Source organism: Dendrobates tinctorius, unplaced genomic scaffold (genome assembly GCF_039654945.1).
Source record: "Dendrobates tinctorius isolate UK_male_01 unplaced genomic scaffold, ASM3965494v1 ptg000111l, whole genome shotgun sequence".
Taxonomy (NCBI): Eukaryota; Metazoa; Chordata; class Amphibia; order Anura; family Dendrobatidae; genus Dendrobates; species Dendrobates tinctorius.
Genome location: NW_027361779.1, coordinates 9177742 through 9199764, shown reverse-complemented (window position 1 = coordinate 9199764; position 22023 = coordinate 9177742). Strand labels below are relative to the sequence as shown.

General features: G+C 43.5%; 1 protein-coding gene across 1 annotated transcript in view; it reads right to left on the bottom strand.

Moving 5' to 3' along the window:
• MCHR2 (melanin concentrating hormone receptor 2) overlaps positions 1 to 22023 on the bottom strand; it is a 549146-nt gene that overhangs the window by 195377 nt on the left and 331746 nt on the right. The window contains exon 5 of the mRNA XM_073589501.1: positions 13193 to 13312. Coding sequence (XP_073445602.1) covers positions 13193 to 13312 — 120 coding nt within the window. The remainder of the gene's footprint in view (positions 1 to 13192; positions 13313 to 22023) is intronic.

Sequence of the window (22023 nt, the reverse complement as noted above, 5' to 3'; positions counted from 1 at the left end):
TGACAGCATCTCAAGGGCCAGTAGTTTGGCAATGCCGGCATTCAGAGCCAGTGCTCGGGGATGGCTTGCCGAGTATGGCCGCTTTTTCTCCCATGCCTGTGCTACCGATTGCTGGTGAGTGGCCTGGGAGTGTGATGATGACTGCGAACGTGGTTCAGTGGGTGGAATTGCACTGGATCTCTGGACAACAGTGGCAGTGGTTCTTCCATGGCGTTCCAGTGAGGAAGCCGAACCAGCTGTGTGTGAGCTGGAGGAAGAGGCCCCAACACGAGCTGAAGAGGTGGTAGGTGCTGCTGAAGTTTGGCCTACATCTTTAGTGTGTCTGTGTAACTCCACCTCGTGCTTGGTACGCACATGTTTCCACATATTTGTGGTATTGAGGTTGCTCACATTTTTCCCTCGTTTCACTTTCTGATGTCACAGCTTGCATTTGACAAAGCAAATGTCATCTGCAACTGTGTCAAAAAAGACCACGCACTGCAAGTCCTGGGAGCGCCCGTTTTGTGTTTTGGAAGAGGATTGCTCCTCACGGGTGCCAAAGTTGAGGCTACAGGCAACCAAGTCTGCCCCCGCCCTCTCCCTCCTCTTTTGGCCATTCGGGGAATCTCTTCCTCAGAGCTGCTCCCACCACCTTCCTGTGGCTGACGCCATGATGGGTCAAGGACCTCATCATCTCCACTCCCCTCTTCAAGCACTGGCTGGTCCTGGGTTGTCTCGCCAGCACCGTACGCGCCAGAAATTGGCAACTGAGTCTCATCATCATCAGATGAGCACTGAGGTGTGCTGACAATAGGCACTGGCCCACCCGCCTCTTCAGACTCAGAGGGACAAAGCAGTTGCGCATCACTGCATACTCCCTCTTCTTCACATTCTAGAATGCTGCTTGGCTGGCCACTTCTTTCCAAGCCAACAGATTCTGAGAACAGAAGTAAAGATTGAGATGGCTCCTGTCCAGGGCTCTCAGACTGCCTGGGCAATTTGGCAGGTGGTGAAGAGACAGATGGTTGCTCTTCAGTGCTCTGGCCTTGGGAGGATGCGGAAGTCATTGAAGTGGATGCGTTAGCTGCCATCCATCCGACAATGGCTTCAATTTGTTCGTCACGCAGCAGTGGGGTACGGCGAGGTCCTACAAAGCTGCGCATGAAGGACTGTTGCCTGGTAAAAGTGGGGGATGCCGGGTCACTGGTGGCCGCAGCAGACACCGAATCCCCACGTCCTCTCCCTGCTGAATCCCCCCGTCCTCTCCCTGATGAAACTCCACGGCCATGACCACGTGCCTTACTCCCTGCCTTCTTCATCTTGGTAGACTGATAGATAGGCAGAAAAGTAAAAAAGGGGTGGCTTAGTGTTCTTATTCCTGAACACCTGATAACCAGTATAAGATACACTAATTTGGCTAAGAGTGTGTGTACTACACTTTAATATGATCTAATGTGGCCTAGACAACTGTAAAGTGGAGTGTTTGGTGAACTTTATTTCTTTTTTTTTTGGGGGGGGAAAGAAAAGGATGTGACCAAAGTTTGAAAGCTATAGTATCACAAACTTTTTGGAGCGATTACAATGCAGGAAGCTAACCTACAATGCAATTGATGAGGCTCCAAAAAATAGGGTGATACTAGTCTGGCTGGCCCTGAAGGGCACAAGCCAGCAAAAAGGCTCCTCTATCTAATCCTATATAGTGTTTGCAACCAACCAATGACAATGGATGCGGTTGGAAGCACACTAATATAGGAGCAAAAATATGGCTAAATTAGCTGCAAAAAAAGGACTATGTATGAGGCAGTGACGCACGCTGAGTGGACTACAGCTAGCGGTGGCTGTAGAACACACTGCAACGTGAGCTGCACTCACACACAGAGAGACCTATCAGACAGCCAAAAACAGTGCAGAGAAATGGGCTATAGCACTGAAAGGCTGCTGAAAGGCTCCGCTGTCCACTCCTTTAGTGTTTGCAACCAACGTATATGGATACGTATGGAAGCACACTATACAGGAGAAAAAAAAAGCAGCAATAAAAGAAAAATGTGTATGAGGCAGAGACACACGCTGGGCGGCCTACAAGCAGACGTGCCTGTAGGACACACTACACAGCGTGGGTCTGCACTCACACAGCCCTTGCAGACAGCTATTAAAACAGCGCTGCTGGGCTACAAAAATGCTACAGTGGTGGATTATGTAGCCTGGGTAGAGCAATAGATATTTTGGATGATCGCTATTTCTAACTGTCCCTCACAGTCTTCAACAGCAGCCTGTCCCTAACTGAATTTACAGCAGAGTGACCAGAAATGGCAGCTGCAGCAGTTTTTATAGTGCATCATGACATCATTTCAGCAGCCAATCACAGCCATGCCAGTAGTTAACATGCCTACATGCCTAACAGGATGTGCCCACACTTCTGAGGATCCCCATTGGCTGAATCAAATCGAGCGGGCTCCTAGCATTATGGGAACTTCCGATTCCGGTATTCGATATGAAAAAAGTATCGGAACTAAGTATCGGAATTCCGATACAGCTAATATCGGCCGATACTTGCGGTATCGGAATGCTCAACACTACCTTCAACCAATACCAGGTCAGGAGGTGCCACCACAGGAACTACTGGCTCAACAAACCTCTTTAACAGAGACTTATGAAACACGTTATGGATCTTAAATGTAACAGGAAGAACCAATCGAAAAGAGACTGGATTAAGAATCTCCAAAATCTTGTAAGGTCCAATAAATCTAGGTTTAAACTTTGGAGAAGCCACCTTCATAGCTATATTCTTTGATGACAACCAAACCATATCACCCATCTTAAACTGGGGACCAATGGTCCTATGCCGGTTGGAAAACTGCTGGGCCTTTTCCTGGGAGAGAGACAACTTATCCACCACTTGGTCCCAGATCTGGTGCATTCTCTCCACCACAGTGTCAACACCTGGGCAGGCAGAAGGCTCCATCTGCCCTGAAGAGAATCGAGGATGAAACCCAAAGTTACAAAAAAAAGGTGACATCAAAGCGGCAGAACTAGCTCTATTATTTAAAGCAAATTCGGCCAAGGGCAAAAATGAAACCCAATCATCCTGATCAGCAGAAATAAAACATCTCAAATACGACTCCAAAGTCTGGTTTGTTCTCTCCGTCTGCCCATTGGTCTGAGGGTGAAACGCAGAGGAGAAGGACAACTGAATTCCCAGCTTGGAACAGAAAGTCCTCCAAAATCTAGACACAAACTGAACTCCTCTGTCAGATACAATGTTCTCAGGAATCCCATGCAAGCGAACCACCTGTTGCAAAAACAAGGGCACCAACTCTGAGGAAGATGGCAACTTAGGGAGTGGTACAAGATGGACCATCTTAGAGAATCTATCACAAATCACCCAAATAACAGTCATTCTCTGAGAGCCAGGCTTATCAGAGATAAAATCCATTGAAATAAGGGTCCATGGCCTCCTGGGCACCGGCAAAGGCATCAACAACCCACTAGAGCGAGAACAAGGTTTAGACCGAGAGCAAGTCCCACAGGACTGCACAAAATTCCTGACATCACGAGACAAGGCGGGCCACCAAAAAGACCGACTCGCCAAATCTCTAGTACCAAAACTACATGGATGACCAGCCAATGCAGAGCAATGAACTTCAGACATCACTCTCTTCCTCCACTGGTCAAGAACATACAATTTTCCAATGGGACAACGCTCAGGTTTGTCCTCCTGAAACTCTTCCAGAGCACGTCTCAAATCGGGCGAGATGGCAGAAAGAACTACCCCCTCACCTAAGATGGTAGCAGGCTTGGTCACAAAAGGAGAATCAGCAAAGAAACTCCTAGAGAGGGCGTCTGCCTTGACATTCTTAGTGCCCGGAAGAAAAGAGACCACAAAATCAAAACGTGTGAAAAACAAGGCCCACCTAGCCTGTCTAGGATTCAAGCGTTTGGCCGACTCCAGGGAAATCAAATTCTTGTGGTCAGTAAGTACCACGACTTGATGTTTAGCTCCCTCCAACCAATGTCTCCACTCCTCAAATGCCCATTTCATGGCTAACAATTCCCGATTCCCCACATCATAGTTACGTTCGAATGGGGAGAACTTTCGGGAAAAGAAACTACAGGGATTCATTTTAGATGTTACAGGATCTTTTTGGGACAAAACAGCTCCTGCACCAATCTCAGAAGCGTCCACCTCTACCTGAAACGGGAGTGAGACATCAGGTTGCCGCAAAACCGGAGCAGAAGTGAACCTTCGCTTCAGCTCCTGAAAGGAAGAAACAGCCTCTGGAGACCAATTCAGCACATCAGCACCCTTCTTAGTCAAATCAGTCAATGGTTTGGCAATACCAGAAAAATTAGCTATAAATTTACGATAAATTTAGCAAAACCCAAACATTTCTGGAGGGCCTTCAAAGAAGTGGGCTGAACCCAATCATAAATGGCCTGTACCTTGGCCAGGTCCATTTCAATAGTTGACGAAGACAAAATAAATCCCAAAAATGGAATTCTCTGTACACCAAAAAGGCATTTCGATCCCTTGACATACAGGGAATTCTCCCTCAAAATCCGGAACACAGTCCGAACATGTTCCACATGAGAGTCCCAATCCTTGGAAAAGATCAAAATATCATCCAGATAGATGATCAAAAATTTATCCACCAAGTCTCGGAAAATATCATTCATGAAGCACTGGAAGACAGAAGGGGCATTAGTGAGCCCAAAAGGCATCACTAGGTACTCAAAATGTCCCTCCGGAGTATTAAACGCCGTCTTCCATTCATCCCCATGCTTAATGCGAATAAGATTATACGCCCCCCTGAGGTCAAGCTTTGTAAACCAGCAAGCACCTTTAACTCTGGAGAATAGATCAGAAATCAGGGGTAACGGATACTGATATTTAACAGTAATTTTGTTGAGGGAACGATAGTCAATACAAGGCCTTAATGACCCATCTTTCTTAACCATGAAAAAAAACCCAGCACCTAAGGGTGAAGAAGATGGTCTAATATGACCCTTCTCCAACGACTCCTTAATATAGGATCGCATAGCCTCGTGTTCGGGTACAGATAAATTGAAAAGTCGACCCTTGGGAAATTTACACCCAGGGCTCAGCTCAATTGCAGTCATAACTCCTATGAGGAGGCAAAGACGCAGACTCATTCTCACTAAATACATCATAATAATCTGCCAAATAGTCAGGAACATCATGCCACTGGGGAGAGGTGGAGAAACAGGAGCATCACTAAGGGCACATCGACAACCCCAATTCACCACAGACACAGATTTCCAATCCAAAACTGGATTATGGATTTGCAACCAGGGAAACCCCAGAACGATGGTATCATGCAAATTATGCAACACCAAAAATCTGCAATTTTCTTGATGGTCTGGGGCGACCCGCATTACCACCTGGGTCCAAAACTGAGGTTTATTCTTCGCCAAAGGAGTAGCATCAATACCACTCAAAGGGATAGGCGTCCGCAGAGGTGTCATAGGAAACCCACAACGTTTAGCAAAATCCAAGTCCATCAGGTTCAGAGATGCTCCCGAATCCACAAAAGCCTTAGCGGAAAATGTGGACAGGGAGCAGATCAGAGTAATTGCCAGAAGAAACTTAGGTTGAACACCACCCACAGCAAATGTGTGTGCAAAACGTTTCTCTCGTTTAGGGCAGACAGAAATAATATGCGAGGCATCACCACAGAAGAAACACAACTTACTTCGCCTTCTGAACTCCTGACGTTGCGCCCTAGACAATACTCTATCACATTGCATAGGTTCAGACATTTGTTCAACAGGTGGCAACACCTCTTGTGCGGTTTTGCGTTCACGCAAACGCCGATCAACCTGAATGGCTAATGACATAGAATCTTCAAGACCAGAGGGGACAGGAAATCCCACCATAGTATCTTTTGCGGTTTCTGACAAACCCTTCCGAACGAGAGCTGCCAAGGCACCATCATTCCAGGTAGTAAGGACCACCCACTTTCGGAATTTTTGACAGTACAACTCTGCAGAATCCCGACCCTGGCTCAATGCCAACAGGGCCTTTTCAGCCTGATCAATAGCATTAGGTTCATCATACAACAACCCCAAGGCCTGAAAAAATGCATTCACATCAGTCAGAATAGGATCATCAGGTTTCAAAGAAAACTCCCAATCCTGGGGATCGCCGCGCAGCAAAGAGATGACAATTTTAACCTGCTGCGCGGAGCTCCCCGATGAGTTAGGCTTCAAGGCAAAAAATAATTTACAATTATTCTTAAAATTCAAAAATTTAGACCGATCCCCAAAAAACACATCAGGAGTAGGGATCTATGGTTCAGCAGCATGTGAATGAGCAAGGTAGGCGGAAATTCCCCACACTTCAGCAGTGAGCTGCTCCACATGATCAGACAATTGCTTAATCTCCATTGAGAAAAAACTCCTCCTACGGCCTCAGAGAAATAGAGGAAAAAATATTCACAAAAAAAAAATTCTGACACTTTTTTTTTTTTTTTTTTTTACAATTCTCTCCTGCTATTGAGTACCCTAGAATCTGCGGTATGGCTGGTGATTCTGTTATGAATGAGTCACCAAAGGAGGAAAAAACAAAAATACAAGCTAAGTCCAGAAAACCGGAGAGGTTGGTAGCTATCGGATTGCAGACCCCTGATCCTATCCACAACAGCTAACAGTAGCCGTGGGGGGTTCCTACGATGCCCTAGACCCCTCGATCACAGCCGGAGAACTAAATAGGCCTAAAAAACGAAAGGGGAAATCTAAACTAGCCCAGAGCAGACCTCAAAGCAATAGGCAGCCCCCAACATATAATGATGGTGAAGCAAGATGAAAACACTAACACAGATAGAAAGATAGGTTGAGCAAACGATGGGGCCCAAGCTAACTAAAAAGGACAGGATAGAAAAGCTGCTGTCTGCAATCCGTAAAAACCCTACCAAAAAATGTCCCAAATGTCTGATAGGAAAAACAGGCCCTGAAGTTGCTAGGACTTCAAAAAGACTATATCAGCACTCAGGTAAATTCTGAAGACAGAGCAAAGAGACAAACTGACCAGAGACAAAAATGGAACTCAGCACACCCCCGACCGGGGATGGCTGAACTCCAAAAAACAAGGTAAACAAAACAAAACTAATAAGTTCAATAGCAGAGCAAAAACTTATCTTTGGGAAGCAGGAATCAGACTGGTCTCCAAGAATCCAGCAGAGAAATCACCAGCGACTCAGAAGGGCGTCGGCTGCCTTATATGCAGTCAGAATTTCCTGTTACCAAGTCATCATCTACCAGATCAGGTGTTTGGTAATCAGCCTCACTACCTTCCTTCACCAGAAGAGGGAGTTCATCAGACATCGACGTTGAAGGGGAAAATGAACTCACAACAGAGGACCTAATAACCCACGGATAGCTTTCCACAGCAGCAGCCAGGGACCGAACCAGCGGGTGGTCTTGCAAAGCAGCGGAGCCACGCACGCATGTACGGCTAAGCAGCGGGGCAGGGAACAGAGCAGCATCCATAACGGTAACAAACAACAGTATCCCTGCTAATTAGGTGGAGAGGAGCAAAGGGTTAATGCAGACATGCAGAGTAACACCGGAAAAGCAAAGTACAAACACTCCGGCGTTACAATCAGATTATCACAATGGCAGATAAATCATCTGATACGCCAAATATACTGCAGCTGTTGCATTTGTTGTCTTGGCTACTTGTTGTAGCCCTAATGATGGCACAGGTGGGGAGCAATGAAACAGAGAGGTCTGATGACTGGTAGTGTGGGTGGTAGATGTCTCCTTGGCTAAAGATTCATAGAGCAGCTAACACAGTTTATCCTGATAATAATCCAATTTTGAATCTCTTTTGGATGCTGAACCACCAACAGACAATAGCATATAGAACAGTCCCATCAAAATACCCCAAATGGTGCAAAATTACAGCATCTCACCCTTCCGCTTACTGACGCAGATTAGAACACCTGTGACTTTGGGGCTTCCATGGCCGACTAACCCCACCTGTGGCACCACGCTTTTGGGGGGTACCCACAGAGAAGAGCTTAGGAAGATGACAGTCCATTGAGGCATGTGGCCAGGTGATTGAAGGGTCACAATCTGGCTTCTATGAATGTCTCCATGGGGCCAAGTGACTAGTGGGTCCCAATGCTGGCATCTTCACAGGTTTCCATGTGGCCAGGTGACCGGAGGGTCACAACCTGGCTTACCTAAATATCTCCATGGGTTCAGTTATGGTAATTGGAGCAGATCTGTAGTCTTCCAGCAAGGGCCATGGTCCTTAAGCTGGCATTCTGTAAAACTACACCACTTGAGGAAATCATCTAGTGGTGTATTGAGCATTTTTGATCCCCAGGTGATTCACAGAATTGTACAACATTGGGCTGAGTCAATCAAAAATTACCATTTTTCCACTAAAATATTACCAAGTTTTAAATATTCAAAAAAGATAATAGGAGGAAATGGAGCTCAAAATATGTTATGCAATTTCTCATGACTACACAAATGTCTCATATGTGGTTGATAACTACTTTTGAGGCACAGTGCAAAGCTCAGAAGGGAAGAAGCGCCATATTATAGTGCACATTTTGTTGAAATGCTTTTAGGGTGGCATGTCACATTGGCAGAGCCCCTGACAAGGCAAAACAGCAGAAATCTTCCCAAATTACCCTATTTGTCCCCAGATGTTTTTACTTTGTCCCCAGATGGGACACCAACTTTCCCTGCCTTGCTCAATTACACTGGTCAACAGCATTTTTGGTGCCAAAGATATTTCATCGAATTTAGGGTATTTTTGGGGTGCTGATTCTGAATATGTCATCAGTTTTGCCAGATTGGCTCAAGTTTTTGAGATTTTTGGTATCTTATTTATAGCACTTGTTGGTAAATGCGACGCATCATCTCATTAATTTCTTTGGATTAGTACTTGAACTGAGCAGTTCTCAATATAGTTTTGTGTTAATTAGTGTTCTAAAAGTTTGTTCATAGCTTGATTTTTGCACTAACTTTATGTTGTTGTCTGTTTTCCAGTGAAAAGCATGAACTCATCATGAAGAAGTTGTCTTAACGATCCAGACTCATTCTGTTACATTTGTGGTGAATATACACTGCCAAAACATAGAAGAAACATAACACACTTCGTAAAAAAAGTGTATTTTGCCTATTTTGGGGTTATGCTTGGGGACCAAGACAAGTTTTGGGCACCACACATAGTGTGCAAAGCATGTATCGAATTATTACGAAAATGGAGCAAAGGACAAAGAAAAAGCTTCAAATTTGGTGTTCCAATGGTGTGGAGAGAGCCAAAAAATCATCATGATGACTGTTATTTATGGTAAACACAGGTACAGGCACATCTTCACAATGAGGGACAGGCCTTCTTGCAGATTCCATGTTACTCCCATTTTCGTTTCTTATGCTTATTGAATCCTTGCACTTGCACTGCACAGAAATAACAGTCATCATGATGATTTTTTGGCTCTCTCCACACCATTGGAACACCAAATTTGAAGCTTTTTCTTTGTCCTTTGCTCCATTTTCGTAATAATTCGATACATGCTTTGCACACTATGTGTGGTGCCCAAAACTTGTCTTGGTCCCCAAGCATAACCCCAAAATAGGCAAAATACACTTTTTTTACGAAGTGTGTTATGTTTCTTCTATGTTTTGGCAGTGTATATTCACCACAAATGTAACAGAATGAGTCTGGATCGTTAAGACAACTTCTTCATGATGAGTTCATGCTTTTCACTGGAAAACAGACAACAACATAAAGTTAGTGCAAAAATCAAGCTATGAACAAACTTTTAGAACACTAATTAACACAAAACTATATTGAGAACTGCTCAGTTCAAGTACTAATCCAAAGAAATTAATGAGATGATGCGTCGCATTTACCAACAAGTGCTATAAATAAGATACCAAAAATCTCAAAAACTTGAGCCAATCTGGCAAAACTGATGACATATTCAGAATCAGCACCCCAAAAATACCCCAAATTCATTAAAATATTTTGGACACCAGAAAAAAAATTTTTTTTCGTTGACATGTGTTATCTAATAGTCTGCTGCAATGCTTTCGCATTGCAGGGCATTAGATCACTGTATTGCAGATATGGATGAGGCATGTCAGCTTATGCTCTCAGCAGATACTTATTGTATCTTTCGTCCCAAGGTCACCATGAAGACCATCCGCACAATGCGATTTTAATTGTGTTTTGTCGATTGGAGCAGAGAGGAAGCTCTCACCCTCTGCTATGCCTATCGGTGTTGCTGTCACTAATGACAGCGGCATCAGAGGACTCAAACGCCGTTGATCGGTGCTATCACCAATCATGGGCGTTGCCACAGGGTGTCAGCTCTCAAATAGGTAAGTCACCTGCTTTTGATCTTCCCAGCGCTCGGAGTGAGCCTGCGCGATTGATAAGATGTACATGTAAGGCAGATGTCGTGAAGTTGTTACAGAGTACATAACAGGGAAACATTTGTTAGATAATTTAAGCTCTGGAAAACATTTTTAACACATGCAATTGTGCAACTTGTTATTATTCCAAAATCGGTTTATTAAAATGTTCTTTGTTCATGAGACAATCCCTTTAAAGAATATAAAAAGTGGAAAAAAACTATTGCAAAATTTTTGCTTATTCTAATCCAGAGATAAGATTTAAATTTAATGCTACTATACACTAAATATCTGTTTTATTAGAGACATCTGATCTTTGATAATTAAAGTGTCCGAGTATGGAAATTAGATGCATGACCACGGAGAACTCAATGAAATGAAATGAGGTATGGTGTGACTTCATATTTTAATAGAAAAATCGAACAATTTGAGAGACTTCAAATGAGGTATGGTCATCAGTGGAAGACTAGTCAGGACCAATATTTCAAATATTATGGTATTGTCACATGCAAGGTGTCATGAATATATTGAGAATTATGTAAATAGCGAAAAATCTTCCAGACAAATAAGATTTTGCAGAAGTATAAATCCTGTCAACTAATGGGGTCAGGTGAAAATGTAAAGAATCGTACTGATGAACTGAGGAAGGCAAATTGCAGTTGAATACAATGTTAGTGCTCCAGTTAATATGTCTGAATGCACATAAGAGCTATGAGAGCAAATCGAAGGGAAGCAGCAAGACTCCAGTGAGCAAAAGAGTACAACATATAAATATTACTTGTTTAGATTAATCCAGATTTTTTTGTCATTCAGTTCAGAATTTGCTGTTAGTAACATGAATTGACAAACTCTTCCTGTCAAAAATTTAGGCTAGTAGAAGTGAAACAATGTGGTGGGAAATTTTTCTTGGTAAACCATGGGCCCTATGCTTGTGCAGTGCAGAGCAAACACTTTTCAAGATATAGCACCATCTATTTCCAATGGATTTATTACTGAAAGATATGTTGCACAATTAAATTAAGGGTGTGCCACACACGGAGCGTGAATTACTTTGCCCAACCATAAAGCTGCCAGAATGTTCCTGATGTCATGAGCTTACTCTCTAGCTGATTCAATGTTTAGCAGTGTGTGAAATGGTACTAGATATTTGTTTTTCGATTCTCATGAATTGAATTGCAGATTTCCATGCAGCCTATTACTGCGAATTTTAGCAAATTTAACTTGAAGCCCATTCACAGCAGATTGAGCCGTTTATCTCTAATCTTTATACGTACTATCTTAAAATAAATTAACCAAAAGACCTTGCTTGTTATGCACCCATAACTCTCTTTCAGAACTTTTTTGAAATTGTTTTCCTGATATAAAATTGTATATATCTGGAAACAATGGTTTCTGGTGTTTAGTGTTGTTTTGCCATTTTTGAACAAACTGTTTTATTCTTGTGAGTACACTACACTTTTGTTCAGCTGTTGAAATGGCCTCTCCAATAATATAAGTGGATTCTTGCTCTATTCATATGGTGAGCGCTATTAATATTTTAGGCTGTCTTCACCTCTCTGGTTCCTGCAGAATCCAAAAGGTTGAAATAAACGACATGGCCATAATGTCAGCAATGGTCCTGGTGTACTTTTAACCTGAGAAATGGCACTGATAATGCAGTAATGGCATTCTCAGCACAGTTTCTGGTTTGTAAAGGAATAAGAGCCCTTTTTTCTCATCCCCTAACTCTGCCATTTATCCAGTGACAACTAGATAATTAAAGCCTAGTTGATAATAATTAGAATGTGGGGGTGTGATATGTGGAAAACTTCAAAATAAGTTACCTTATATACTTGAGTATAAGCTGACCTGAGTATAAGCCGAGGCACCTAATATTGCCACGGAAAACTGGGTAAGCTTATTGACTTGAGTATAAGCCGGGTATGCATTGTCCCCTCATCCCTGTCCTGGTATGCGTGGCTTCCCCTGTCGTTGTCCTACTATGTGTGGCTTCCCCGTCATGTCATTGTATGTATGGATCCCCCGATCCCGTAGTTGTATGCATGGCTCCCCTGGTCCGTCATTGTATGCATGACTACCCCTGGTCCCGTGTTGTATGCATGGCTCCCCCGGTCCCATGTTGTATGCATGGCTCCCCCGGTTTTGTCGTTGTATGCATGTCTCACACACTTCTTTCCTGGTGTGCATGCTTCAAAAAAAAAAAAACAAATTCAACTCAACCTCCAGCATGCCATCGCAGGCGCAGCACCTTGTTCCAGCCTCCAGTAGCGCTTCCTGTGCTGAACGATCACGTGGCACAGCTCATTAAGGTAATGAATCTGCACTCCATTACCTTAATAAGAGGTGCCACATGATTGCTCAGCACAGGAAGAGCTGCCGTTGCCGGGAACAATGGAGATGCAGCGACAACGCGAGGAGGGTGAGTATGATGTCTTCTGGAAGCCGGCAGCTGCAGCTGTCACTGTTATAAGAGAAATGAATATTCATTTTATTTTAGCAGCGGCTCAGTTACAATCACAGTCGACGCCTCCTGCAGCTCCTCCGCCGTTCCCCCTCCCCACCAGCTTTCTGGACAATAACTTGTGTATGAGCCGAGGGGGGGCATTTTCAGCACAAAAAAAGTGCTGAAAAACTCGGCTTACACACAAGTATATACGGTATATTGCTAAAAATGAATATTTACATAATTACAAATCTCATATTGTGATTTTGTGAATAACCTATTTGCATTCTATAGATGTTTTTTTTGCCAACATAGCACCTCACCAAGGTATTTAGAGAAAATGAAATTGTAAATTAATGAACAGTTTTAACGTACCGTCCTGCTGTCTTGTTTTGATGATACATCTCCCATGTGTAACACAAAATTAATATGTAGCAGGCTACTATTAGTGGTAAAGGAAAGAAGAATGTTGTGATTGTCAAATACAGCGTATACCTGAAAAACAAAATAGTAAAAGAACACAGAATCACATTCACTTATTTTATGTGTGAAAGTAAAACTCCCCTTTCGAGCCTTTTAAACTTTACAGAATGGAATTACACTGTCAGTAATACTGTAAAATCTTAAATATATATTATTTAATTGTTGACCACTGAGTATGCATGACTATTTCTGCAGGAGATAGGAATAAGTCAGTGCCAGACACATATGGAAATGCCTTATTCCCTGCTCGACCAAAGGTCATGCATTTTGAAATCCAACATGTCTAATCTTTCTTTCTTGCAATATCTGCCAAGGTCTGCAAACCCATCTATGTATGAGATTAACTGCCAGTGACATTAATATTAATCTGTTGGGTTAGTTTTTTTTCATATATATGTATATGCATATATAATATATATAGCCAGCTATACATGTCATCTGTAACAGAAACAGAACAGGGCCTAAGTTGTAAAATGAAATATCTAGATTTTAAAAAACGAGTAACTTTTATTTCATGTAGAAATGAGGATCAATCAGCTATAATAATGAAATTATGAATAAATCTTATACTACAGCATATTTAAAAAGGGAAATCTTATCTCTTTGAACATGTAGTTTGATCTCCAGGCAGCTTTCTATGGAATAGATTAAATTAAACAAATTGATATACGGTTTCATTGTTCTATATCTTTTCATTAATAAAAAAAACTTTTCAGATGCTTTTGCATGCTAAACTGGCCACATTGTGTAATAGTGGCTGCAGAGCTGTATACAATTTTATTCTTATTTTCTAATTTTTAATCTGTGTTGCTGAGAAATTATCTTGTAAAGATGAGATTCTAACCAAGGATACATTAGCATTGATTCGATTCTGAGGGTCATTATCTTTAGTCCCGAATAAAGGCCCCGTTACACGCAACGATATTGTGAACGATATCGTTGCAACGTCACCAGTTTGGTGACGTTGCAGAGCGTGTGACATGTAGCAATGATCAACTATGAGTTGGCTGATCGTTAATCGTTGCCTAATGGTCTGGGCCATAAATCTATTGCTGGTCTCCCGCTGGGCAGCACACATCGCTGCGTGTGACAGCGAGAGACCAACGATCAGTGAGCTCCCAGCGTCATACAGCAGATGCTGGGAGCTGGTATCCAGGGTAAACAGCGGGTAACTAAGCGCTGCACTGCGCTTAGTTGCCTGCTGTTTACCCTGGATACCAGCATGCTCGCTGGTCCTGATCGGGTATCCAGGGTAAACAGCGGGGAACTAAGCGCCGCATGGCGCTTATTTACCTGCTCTTTACCCTGGATACCAGTGTGCTCGCTGGTCCTGATCGCTGGTGAGTCTGCCTATGTGACAGCTCACCAGCGATCAGCTAACTATGTCCCAGCGATCCCATCCACGTTGGATCGTTGGTGGGATCGATGGGACATTGAAGCGTTTAACGGGGCCTTAACATTGACCGATCATAAGCAGGAGGTATCACGAGGGATGGGGAGCAGACCAGAATCACATTTCATTATAAACACCTGCATCTGCAGCTCTGATCTCACAGCAGTCAGTGTAAGGGGAGAGGAGTAGAGCAAAACTGTGTGTCATTACAAACAGCTCTTGCAGCTCTCCTCTCATGGAGCATTCAACTCTGCTCTACTCCACCGACATCCACACTGGCTGATGCGAGATGATTGTAATGACACACAGTTCTGCATTACTCTGATCACCTATGTATAATCATTATAAATTCCAGTTGTGAGATCTGTGAGGTCAGAGCTGTTTATCATTACTAGCGATAGGTGATCACTAAAATGCTTGAGAGCTCGTTACCCGAATCGAGCAAATCATAATGCTGGTGTGTGCATCTCGAGTAATGAGCATTATGGAAGTCAATGGAAAACTCAAGAATTTTTCCGGCAGACCCTACAAGGAAGTCGGGGGGGAGACGGGGCACGAAAATCGCTGAAATGGATGGAAAAACCTCTGAAATGGAATGGGAACAGCATGGGGAAGACCCCTGGATGTATCTCTGACTCTTAGGTTGCTGTTGGGAACAATGTCGCTAGAGTATTACTCCACTTTTACTGACTGACAATAAATCCTACAAAACTGAACATAAAATGGATTTCACAGGAAAAAAAAGGTTCTTTCTTTGCAGGATGATTAATTGCAAGCAGCTTTGAGAAAGAACGATTGATTGTCCGAAACACGTTGCTATTGAGAACATGTGCGGTCTGTCCGCTAGTCTCTGTTTTTAAATGTTTAAATAAATTTTGGAATATTTTGGAAGCTGGATCAATTTTTTCATTTTATTTAATGACTTTTCTATCAGGCACAATAAATAAGAGATGAAAAAAAAAAACGCCATCTCAAACTGTATTTCTTTGTCGTTTTCAAGAATAAATAAATAATTTTAAGAAAATACTTGGGGTCCCTCCTATTTTTATTAACCAGCTAAGGCAAAGCTGACAGATGCGGACTGATATTATCAGTCTGGTAAGGGCCATGGTTATTGGTCCCTACCCAGGATAAAAATACAAGATGGCAGTAGCTCCAGAACTGGTGCACCACATTAGATGCGCCAATTCTCATGCCCTGTCTGTGCTCTTCCCCATTGCCCTGGTGCGACGGCAATAGGTGGAATGGGATTTGTGGTTGATGACAGTTGTCATTTGTCAAAAATCACTTGGGTTAGTAATGGAGAAGTGTCTGTCAGTCACCCCATTACTAACTCAGTAAGAAAAAGGAAAAAAAAAACATACCCGAAAATTCTTTATTCTCCCATTTATTAAAAAAATCCCATGCAGTACCGAAGTAGTTGAATGATTTCATGATGTCTCATATCATATGAAGAGTATGAAGCACCATAATAATGATCCATAGGTTTTCACAGTCTCCACTGCTCCACAAAACTGGCTGTAACCGTAGTTCACTCACAACCGCCTGGGTCTCACAGAGGACCGTGATCGGAAGTCCGGACTGCAGGACCCTGCATGACCAAGCTATTGTGAGTCCTAATAACCTTAAAGGAGCCGTTAAGGTTACTGGAGATCCCAGCTGCTGGAACACCTGGAGGCTGTGAACTTGTTCCTGGCAGTGGGAGTGTCATGCATAGTGTGAAAAGACTAAGTGCAACATGAGTGGAAGAAGGGAAGGATGTCTGTTATGAATAGGTCACCGAGGAGGATAGAAGGGCCAGGCTAAGCCACCAGAAAACCAGAGAGGTTGGTAACTAAGCAGATTGCAGACCCCTGATCATATCCACACAACTAGCAGTAGCCGTGGAGCGTACCTACAATGCCCTAGACGCCTCGGCACAGCCGGAGAACTAACTCAGCCTAAAGCAAGAAAGGTGAAATCTAAACTGCCCCGGAGCAGACCCCAAAGGATTAGACAGCCCCCAAACATATATTGTCGGTGAGACAAGATTAAAACACAAACGCAGGCAGAAAAATAGACTGAGCAAATGATGGGGCCCAAACTGACTAGACAGGACAGGAAAGAAAAGACACTGTCTGCAATCACGCAAAAACCCTGAAAAATCCAACACGTCTGATGCACAAAAAACACTGCAGTCACACGACTTCACCCCCACTATATCAGCACTCTGGTATATACTGAAAGCAAAGGAAAAAGAGACCAATATAACAGGGGACAGAACAAACTGACAGAAGCAGTAACATATGGGCGGTGATCCAGCACAGCCCCAGCAGGAGCAAGCTGACCCGCACAAAGCAGAGATAGACAAAACCAGATCAAATGCAAAAAGATTAGCAAATGAACCACTTAGCTGATCCATGCAGGAACAGAGCAGGAGACATCAGACCTCAGAAGGCACAGGAAGAAAATCACCAGCAGGGATTGAAGAAAGTCAGCTGTCTTAAATACACCAGTCAGAAACCCCAGATCTCCAATCATCATCATCATTATCAGGTGGCAAGCCTCTGTCAATCTGGCCAGCTCCACTACCTTCAGTAACCACCAGAGGGAGCCCAAAAAGGGAATTCACAACAGATGCCCAAACGCTAGAGAAAGGGAGAGTGGAGAACCCTAGGCAGATCTAATAGCACCTTGCTTCCCCTATTGTCCCTACATTGGTTCCACACCAATCACCGAGTAAGAATCTAAGCCCTTCACATGCCTAGAGTTAGGCTCTGAATAGGGAACGGGGATGAGCACTGGCCAGTCCCTACTCTACACTAAAGAAAAGAAAGGGGACAAAAATAGGGTAGTGACTTAGCTTTAGCAGACTACAGAGCGATAACACCAAACATCCTCCAAAACACCACCAGAGAGTAAGTAAGCTGGCTAATATAGCTCCAAGCTTTCACAAGAGGAAAATGTGAACATCATTGGTGGCTCCCTGAAGCAGACTGGGAGTCTATAAACACCCAGGTTCAGGTCTGTCAATTAGAGCCAGTGGGAGGTTGCCACTGGGTCCAAGAGTCAGAAGAATTAGGAAGGCGTGTGCAATGCCAAATGCAGAGACCTTCTGCAGTCAGATGCAGAGCTGAAACACAACAAGAGAACACAAAATGACAAATTTGCAAAAATACTCTGCAGTAAAAAACATAACAGTGATCAGCAAGTGCTGTATAACAAATACAGGGTATTTAGTCGATACGTTTTTTGCAAAAAATGTATGCCAAGCCTATCTGAGAGGTTCTTATGGTCAATAATAACAGTAATTGGATAGACAGCTCCCTCCAACCAAAGTTGCCATTCTTCAAATGTCAATTTAATCGCCAAAAAGTTTGCTAGTACCCACGTCATATTTCCTCTCAGTCGAAGACAATTTCTAAAATAGAAAGGTCATGGACAGCATTTACTCGGGGATGGCCCTGAGACAACACAGCCCCAACCTCCACCTCCAAAGCATCAACCTCCACAACAAAGGGTTGAGAAACATTAGAATGACTGCCTAAAGGGGATATGGCAAAATGGCTCTTTAGGGAGGAAAAAACCTGACCATTTGGAAAAATCAGGATAATAATTGTGGATGAATTTCCAGTAAAAATTAGTAAAGCCCAGAAAATATTCTAGAGACTTCAAGTTCCCGGTATGGTTCAAATCACAGATAGCACGGACCTTATCAGGATCCATCTGAAAACCCGAAGATGACAATAGATACCCCCAAAACTGTACCTTTGGATGGCAAAAACTAATTTTTCAATTTTGGCATACAGTCTGTTATCCCTTAATATTTCCAACACCTGTTTAACATGACCCCGATGTGTCTCAAAGTCAAGAGAGTAAACCAAAATATTGTCCAGATAGACCACCACAAACCTGCCCACCAAATGATGGAAAATATCATTAATGAAATGTTGGAAAACTGCAGGTGCATTTGTCAGACCAAAATGCATGACTCTCGAAATGACCCTCAGGGGTATTGAACACCATTTTCCATTCATCTCCTTCTTTAATAAGGTTGTAAGCCCCCCTTAAATCCAAGTTGGAGAACACCTAGTTCCTATGACCTCGCTGAAAAGATCCAGAATCAGAAGAAGAGGGTATAGATCTCAGATGGTAATCTGATTTAATTCCCAGAATTCAGAAAACAGGGATGTAGATCTTTTTTCTTCACAAAGAAGAACCCTGCTGCTATGGGTGAAGATAAGGGTCGGATATGTCCCTTCTCCAGACTTTCATCAAGGAAATCCTTCTTGGGTTTTCTCTTAGGGCCATAAGGTTTATTCAGTCTGGACTTTGGAAGTTTATCTGCGGGGATCAGGATAATAGAATAGTCATATGAACGGTAAAGGTACTGTCACCCTTAGCGATGCACCAGCGATCCCGACCAGCAATATGACGCGGTCAGGATCGCTGGTGCATCGCTAAGTGGTCGCTAGTGAGCTGCCACACAGGCAGATCTCACCAGCGACATAGCAGCGGTCGGGGGTCGTTACTTACCTGTCAGACGAGGCGATCCTGACGTCCTCCCACCCGCATCCATGCGTCGCTTGTCGGCGCCACAGGAAGCCCAGCAGGAAGCTGACGACGAGAAATGGTCCAGGACGTTCTTGCGCGATCAGCGATAATCAGCGGGGGAGCCGGTCGGAGGTAAGTATCACACATAGGGATATCGCTAGCAATATCGCTGCTACGTCACAAAACCAATGACGTTTAGTGTTGAGCGATACCTTCTGATATCGGGAAATATCGGATCGGATTGGATAGGACCGATACCCCAAAAATATTGGATATCGCCGATTCCGATACCAGAAACCAATGCAAGTCAATGGGACACAAATATTGGAATGAAAATAAACCCTTACTTTCCTTGTAGGTTAATTCTACATGAAGGAAAACAACTAAGAATAATGTAGAATGTATTGGGGGAGGTGGAGGAGACATTAAAGGCATGGAGGATTAGCCCAATCAAATGGAATAGCAGGAATTTTTTTTTTTTTTAAGACGTTCGGAGTTACAAAGATATTGACTATGTTAAGCTTTTTTATATTTTGTCATATATTTGTTTCACTACTTCCATTAGATTAGATTAGATTAGATTAGATAAACTTTATTGATCCCGGAGGAAATTACAGTATTATTCCATGCTCTTCACCTTCTTTTTTTACTTCTCCCACACTTTCTCCTTCATCATCCTCAGCAGCAGCATCTTTTTCATCAACTTCTTCTTCACCTTCTTCCTATTATTCTTTTTTTTTTTTACATTCTTCATATTCTTCTTATTCAACTATTATTCTTCTTCATATTCTACTTCTTCATCTTCTTCATATTCTTCTTCTTCATCATATTCTTATTTGTGACAGGCATTCCTGTAGTTGTTATCTATAAAAGTTTGAAGATTACACCTTCCGTTCTGCCTGTCACAAAAGATTTACAACAGGATTTGTCCGTGTTCAGTTTTGCCTGCAGTAGCAGGTAATTTCCAGGGGCACCACGAGGAGGAACAGACTCACCCCCATACACTGCTTAGTCTTCTTCTACTTATAATTTAGATAATATCTTTTGCTCTGATTTTTAGTCTTATGCTTAATGTTCTTCTGCTTTTTGTTCTGTAGCTTCTTGTTCTTCTGCTTCTTGGTCTTCTGTCTCGTTCGTCTGTATCTTTGTGGTTGTCTTCTTGTTCTTTGTCCTCTTGGTCATCTTCTTCAGGGTCATCTTCTTGGTCTTCTTTGGGGTGGTCTTCAGGGTCGTTGTCTTCGGGGTTGTCGTCTTCTTCGGGGTTGTCTTCAGGGTCGTCGTCTTTAGGGTCGTCGTCAGGGAGATCCAGAGTGATTACCAAAAACCATTTCAAAAAGCTTGAACTTGGAAATGTAGCAGAAGGTAAAAGAAGGCTGAGGAACTGCTGAGAACCAGCTGACGGTACCTGGATGGGTAGCCGAAGGTACAAGAGCCAATGGAACTACCGAGGACCAGCTGATTGTACTGGAACCCGGTTACTAAGCAGGAGGTACCTGTGCCAGAAAGCACTACCAAGGACCAGTAGACATTGGTGGAACGTGGATACCGAGAAGGAGGCACCTAAGCCAAAGGCTCTGCCTGGAACCAGCTGACGTTACTGGAACCCAGGGGGACATATTCAAGACTGACTTACAAAAAAACAGCTAATGGTACTGGAGCTCAGATAGGCAGCAGAAGGTACACATGAAAAAAAAAGCTGCAAGGCTGCGAGCTGGCCGGAGTTACCGAAACCCACAGTCCTACAGGGGGAGCTTGTCCTATTGGCACTACGGAACCAGCCTTCATTGCCAGATCCCGCAGCCCACATAGGAAGCACCTAAACTGCAGGCACCATAGAGTCGGCTAACCCGACTGTAACACGACAGGACAACGTATTGGAGGCAAAGTGACGTTGATACTCAAGGAAACAGCTGGCGTGCTGGAACTAGGCTGGGCAGGAGGGAGTACCCATGCCAAAGACACTTCTGAGCAGCAACTGGTGGTGTTGGAGCCCAGGGTAAATACTAGAAACAGAGTGGAGGCAGAGGCATAATTGGAGCAAGTTTAAAATCTGTAGTAGTGTGAATGTGGACAGAGCAGGCGAAATTGCCGGACATACAGCAGGGGATCAGCTGACGTTACTGAACCCCAATAACTATGGAGCATGTGTTGACTGTGCAGACGGCACTTCTGAGCAGCAACTGGCGGTGTTGGAGCACAGGGATTACAGGAGAAACAGAGTGTAGCCAGAGGCCTAATTGGAGCAAGTTTAATATCTGTAGTAGTGTGAGTGTGGTCGGAGCAGAAGAAATTGCCGGACACACAGCAGGGGATCAGCTGACGTTACTGAACCTCAATAACACAGGAGCAAGTGTTGACTGTGCAGACGACACTTCTGAGCAGCAACTGGCAGTGTTGGAGCCCAGGGATTACAGTAGAAACAGAGTGTAGCCAGAGGCCTAATTGGAGCAAGTTTAATATCTGTAGTAGTGTGAATGAGGACAGCGCAAGCAAAATTGCCGGACACACAGCAGGGGATCAGCTGACGTTACTGAACCCCAATAACACTGGAGCATGTGTTGACTGTGCAGACGGCACTTCTGAGCAGCAACTGGCGGTGTTGGAGCCCAGGGATTACAGGAGAAACAGAGTGTAGCCAGAGGCCTAATTGGAGCAAGTTTAATATCTGTAGTAGTGTGAATGTGGACAGAGCAGGAGAAATTGCCGGACACACAGCAGGGGATCAGCTGACGTTACTGAACCCCAATAACACAGGAGCATGTGTTGACTGTGCAGACGGCACTTCTGAGCAGCAACT